Source organism: Microtus ochrogaster, unplaced genomic scaffold, assembly GCF_000317375.1.
Source record: "Microtus ochrogaster isolate Prairie Vole_2 unplaced genomic scaffold, MicOch1.0 UNK1, whole genome shotgun sequence".
NCBI classification, from domain to species: Eukaryota; Metazoa; Chordata; class Mammalia; order Rodentia; family Cricetidae; genus Microtus; species Microtus ochrogaster.
The window spans coordinates 30,234,955-30,240,954 of NW_004949099.1; the positions used below are offsets into that span (position 1 = coordinate 30,234,955).

The 6,000-nt window shown below is 41.9% G+C and overlaps 1 protein-coding gene across 8 annotated transcripts in view; it reads left to right on the plus strand.

Annotated features, from left to right (window-relative positions):
• Washc2c (WASH complex subunit 2C) overlaps window positions 1-6,000 on the plus strand; it is a 56,041-nt gene that overhangs the window by 30,498 nt on the left and 19,543 nt on the right. For all 8 annotated transcript variants that reach the window (XM_013353028.1, XM_013353033.1, XM_013353035.1 and 5 more), the window contains 3 exons: window positions 529-630; window positions 1,650-1,781; window positions 4,388-4,560. In XM_013353028.1, coding sequence (XP_013208482.1) covers window positions 529-630; window positions 1,650-1,781; window positions 4,388-4,560 — 407 coding nt within the window. The remainder of the gene's footprint in view (window positions 1-528; window positions 631-1,649; window positions 1,782-4,387; window positions 4,561-6,000) is intronic.

The window sequence follows — 6,000 nt, forward strand, 5'->3', positions numbered from 1 at the left end:
GCCCTTGTGGTCTAAGCTGACAGTCCTTACAGTTTGAGGAAAGTTCAGAACTGCGCTGACCTTTTGCAGCATTTCCAGTCATAGTTCAAGTAGAATAGTAGACATTTTTAGGCACACACTCTACCACTGAGTTAATCTTCCCAGCACAAACCTTCTATAGTAGGAATCTAAGATGCAATATAGTTTCTGGGGAACGATCTGAACAATAGTGCAGTTGCAGGTCTAGCACTTTGCAAAGTAGCCTGTTTTGTGGTAGAATTTGTATGCTTTCCTTTGACACTTTAGACAAAGAAACCTTTTGTTTGCATCATAGGACTGCCTTACATCCTTCAGGTGAAAATATGGTTGCCCTACAGGCTCCAAAGACAGCCTGAAACATCCTGTGGCTCTCTCTTGCTTCTTGTGCCCCCACACCAAGGGCAGACACAAGTGCAGACACACAAAGCCGTCACATTCTAGTCTACTGTGCTGGCCGACGTTAAAGCTGGTAGACCCTGCTAACCAGTAGCTTTGATTTTGATTCAACAGGATTTGTTTTCTTCTCAAAATTCAACTAAGTCAAAAAGTACATCACTTTTGTCCAGCCAGCTCCCCACATCTGTCTCCCTTTTTGGTGATGAAGATGAAGAGGTAAATGTTGTTATTGCAGCACCAAATAATTAACCTAGAACAACAGAAATTTGGGTTTTGGCTTTTGGGTTTTGGTTTTATGAATAGCCAGAGTGGCATATAGTAGAAAAGCGTGATGGAAAACCTTCTGGCTTACCAATGTCTGGTCAAGTTTTTATAATAATACAACGAGGAAAACATTAAAATCTTGACTCATTTATTGGGGAAAGCCAAATAGTTTTTTTTTTTACACTCTTTTGATAAATAACTTTAGGGAGGATGTATCTCTTGGATCCAATGATATATGAGAATATATTGGATGCAGTGGCAGGAATAAAGAAGAGACAGCCGTGTTTTAGGTTTACATTTCTTATTCACTGTGGGTATAGAGAGTGGATTGGTAATGAAAAGTTAGAGGAAAAAAGATCCACATTCAAGCCCTTACGTAATATTGTGCAGTGGTCAATCCAATTAGCTGTGATTCCATACTCAGTTCCATTATTGCAAACCCAGATCTTCTGCAGCACCTCCATCTTCTGTGGGTTAAAGGTCACTAGGTTCTTTGTAGCCCCTGAAACAAATAATGCCACGTCTTTGCACAGTGGTTGGTACAGGATTTAAGTGCATGGTGGGTGAAAGCTGTTGTCACTAACATTCCCCAGACCCCAGCTGCTTATTTGTCTTTTCTACCTTACAGACTTTACTTACAGACCTCCTTTGTTGGTCTTTGGCTCAGGACTGTCCACTGCCATAGTATATCCTGTTAAGAGTTTCATGTCATAAACCAAACCTCTACACATACAGCACCCTCAACAGATGCACACACACAATAATAATTAAAAAAAATTTAATTAAAAAGGTTCTGTGGTAATCTTGTTTTCCCTCTGTGGACAGAGGTTGTAGACCGAGATGTGTGGTGTTTGTGATTGTTTCCCCCAGGCTTGTTATACTCTGTTTCTCGTGGGAGAATGACTTCTTTGGGTTTCATGTGTATGAACTGGTGACACCTTTGTATGCTTTCCTACCGTTTGTCCTTTTAGGATAACCTTTTTGGGAGTGCACCAGCTAAGAAGCAGGTTTCATCCGTTCAGCCTCAGAGCCAAGAGAACCCAAAACCTTCAGAGCAGCCCCAAAAGAAAGCATCCGCCTTGCTATTCAGCAGCGATGAGGAGGTAGGTTAAGGTTTGCCCACACATGAGATTTTGTTTGAGCTGTCGTAAATGTGTCCTCTTTCTGTTCCATATTCATTGGAGCTGGTCACCAAGAGATGGTGTTTACAAGATGGTCTCCTTTAAAGAAAAACATTCATGTAATGTGTTAAACATTAACACTTTCAAAATGGAGTTAATATGGCTTCCACCACAAGGTTCATGGCTGAAACTCTGTAACAAGAAAATAAGCATTCCCATCTAAGGTTCATTGAGGTGATAAGGAGCCTGTGGTGTGTTTTACTAAGTATGATAGAAAACGACAATCTGGGGAGAAGCGTGATGGGAGTGGAGAGTCTGGTCTGCAGTGGCAAGCGGGGGCTTAGCGAGGTCTGCTTAGATGTGCAGTACTTATCCAGCACGAACAAGACCCTGATTCTATGTTCAGCACAGGAAAATAATAAAATACTAAAAATTAAAAAATGAAAAGCTATTAAAAGAGCTGGTGTTGTAGCCTAGAGGTGAAGCACTCAGGGTTTCTGCTGATGTGATGAAACACCATGATCAAATCAGTTTGGGGAGGAAAGGGTTAATTTTTAGCTTCCTGGTCTATGTAAGAGTTCATCACTGAGGGAATTCAGAGAAGGAGCTCAGAACCTAGAGGCCAGAACTGAGGCAGAGGCCATGGAGGGGTGGAGTGTACTAGCTTGCTCCCCATGGTTCACTCAGCCTGTTCTCTTATAGCACCCTGGTTCAGCAGCCAAGGGGTGGCTCCACTTCCAGTGAGCTCTGCCTTCCCATGACAACTATTAATGAAGAAAATGCCCTACAGGGCAACCTGGTGGGAATATTTTCTCAGTTGAGGGTCCGTCTTCAAAAATAAGTCTAGCTTGTATCAAGTTGACCCAAAACTAGCCAGCACACCTAATGTACTAGAAAACCTGGGTTCAATCCCCAGGTACTGTCTGTATTGCTGGTACTTGAGAGGTGCGTGTAGGAAGAGCTGAAGTTCAAGATTATCCCAGCCACATAGCGATTTAAGGCCAACCTGGGCTACTTGGGACCCTTCTCAAGAGAAAGAAATTTAAACTGGTAAAAAGGAAGATTTTGCTATTTAATAATGTTTGCTCTTTGATTATAGGGATGCTAGAGGGTACCAGGTTACAGAATACTTGTAATTACAGTAGTGTTTATTGAAGGCAACTGAAGAGAACTTGCTTTCTGCTCAAATGTGCATATTTATTATAGACTCTGCCCTTCCCCATGTGTGTGTAGTACACATTAGTAGTTTATGAGCACATGTGTACAAATGAGCCTTCCCGGGTGCCAGGTGTCCCGCTCTATTACTGGGTGTCCTGCTCTGTGTTGGGTGTCCTGCTCTATCACTCTTCTCATTCTTTGAGACAGTCACTGAACCAGAGCTAGGCTGATGGCTGGCCAACCTGGTCATCCTCATGTCTCCATCTCCTCCAGCTGGCCATGCATGGCAATGCCCAACATTGTTTGTTTGGGTGCTGGGGATTTGAACTCAGGTCCTCATACTTTGTCAGCAGTACTTTTACCTCCCCTCCCTATCCATCTACCTAGTCCTCATTGTTTTCCTCTTCTGGTTTGTAATCATTTGCCATGTAGAATTCATCCCATCATAGTGGTGTCAGGAAAAGAACAATCCTAGCCAAAGCTGGTGAGCAAAAAGAAAAGCAGAATGATGGTGACCAGGGTGCGAGGACCCCCTGCTTGGCTCCCCTGGGATCACCTAGGGACTTTAAAGTGTATTACTTGTGGGTGTGGCCTTCTCACTGGAATTTTCTTTAAAGCTCTGTAATCATTGCTGAGCGTGGCTGTAAGAGGAGCAGTTCTCAACTGTCAACCTTTTTTTATTATAGTTTTCATAGTTGCATGGTGTATTTGAGCATCACTCCTCGTCACCTTCTCTTGCCTCCTTCCCTGTCCTGGTGATCCCCTTCCTTTTCTGCTTTAGAATTTTACTTAAAATATCCCCTTCCAAAGTTGACACAGTGTTACTTTTTACATTTTTCTTTGTTTATTCCCTATATAATTAATTCTGGTTATTTAAAATAGACAAGTTCTTTTGCCCTTACACAAGGTGGAAGCATAGCAGAGAGAAATTGGAACACGCGTGGAAGACGCATGAATGAGAAAGTGTGTCTAGTCCAGAACCGAGGTGTTCAAAGATAAGACTTTTCTTCGAGTATGCTTAATTCTTAGTCTGAATGTAACTTTTTAATGGACAAAATTTTATTTTAGTTGTCATGTTCCATATCTAAATTAGCTACTAGATAACATATCTCTACCACTAAGCAATGCTCCGGTACCTTGCATGTGAATGTGTGTGTGTTTGTGTGTGTGTGTGTGTGTATGTATTTGTGTGTACATGTATGTGTGTTGAGTGGAGGGGATGAGGCTGGCTGTTGTCTATTTGTAGTTTGCCTAGCCTGGGATCCTCCTATCTCTGCTCCCTGCCCCTCAATGCTGGGAATACTGGCATGTGTGGCCATTGTGGATCTTTTTAACATGGGATCTGGGGATTTGTAGCAAGTGCTTTTGCCCACCTAGCCATTTTGTTAGTACTGCCCTGTAGATTTCTAATGCATGTTTTATGTTTTAAGGACCAGTGGAATATTACTGATTCCCATACCAAGTTAGCATCTGACAGTAAGTCCAAAGGAGAACTATGGGACTCAGGGACCATCCAAGGCCAAGAAGCAAAGGTTGTGAAAAAGACCAACCTCTTTGAGGAGGATGATGATGAAGCGGACCTGTTTGCTATTGCGAAGGACAGGTGAGGTCTTCACAATTGCAGGCACAGGTCTGGTGTGTGAGACGGTGTTTCTGCTGCTGGCGGTTGATGGCTCGCTGTCATGCGTGCACAGGTGGAGCTGCCCTTGCTCTTCAGTGGAAACATTTGCCTTGATTTTTTTTTCTCTGACATTTTCTTAACCTTCAGTTTTTTCTCTTAGGGGTTTAAGAATGAGATTGTTATAGTTTATGCCCCCACCCTCCTTAGATCTACCGTAAAGAAGGTTACTTAAAAGTCTCCTACTTTGTTAGAAATCCTGAATGTTGAAAACCGTGATATTAAGAGTGGACTACCAGCAGGTACTGATCACACCTTCTGGCCTAGGTGATTGTCTGAGCTGAAGCTGGGGGCTTGTGGAGAGTGACATGGGCCAGGTTATCTGGATAGCTGTGTCTTCAGAGTGACTACTGCATCTAAACCTTTTCCTCTGGAGAATTGTGATTACTTTGACGCTCAACTGAACCGTGGTAGAACAAACAGGCAATCCATTGAATGTGGAAATACCATGCATTCACTGGTGGTCTTCATAAACAGATTAATAAAGTACCTCAGATTTCCCTAAATAGTTATATCTCTTCAGACATTATTGTTTCTGCTTTTAGGCTGCCAAGACTTGACACTTGGTACGTCTGTGGCCCTGGTTCTGCATAGAGAATGCCTGAAATCCTATAAAGTGTCGCAGTTCCTATCTGAAGAGCTTTGGACAAGTTCCATAACCTCTCTTGCCTCAGATTTTCATCTCTCAGACGTCTCTTGAGATAGTCATGCACTTGTAATGTGAAATGCTTTGTGAGGTCACTGACACCTGGGCGGCCTTCATCATACTTCCCTACCACACATTGCCATGATTCTGATGCCCTGAAACACGTCTCATCTTAGGTCTTGGTGCCAACCATTCAGTTCCTGGCTTTCAATGATGCTTTTTGCCCCATATTCTTTATACTGTTTATTGTTCTTGAAGATGTCTATAAAATGTTATTTGTAAAAAGTAATTCATAGATTTGATCAGATCTCAAAAAGGGTTTTGTATAGGTAAAGATGTAGATGAATATAAACTGGTACAGTCACTTTGGAAAATGGTTTTGGTATTTCTTCAGAATATTAAACCTGAGTTTTTTACCATGTGATCAAATTATTTAACTCTTTGGTATACAACTAAGACAAATGAAAACATTCTCAGATAAAAACTTGTATAAGAATGTCCATTGTAGCATTGATCTGTATGTAAGTTACCCAGAAAGCAGAAGCAATGTAAATGTCCATCAGGTGATGAATGGCTAAACAGAATGCTGTGGAACCACACAATGGCCTTTTATTCACCAAAAAGGAATAAAGTGCTGATATATGATAGGACATGAGTTGACCTAGAAAACACATTAGTTGAAGAAGTCACAGTTGATCGCAGATTGAATGATACTATTT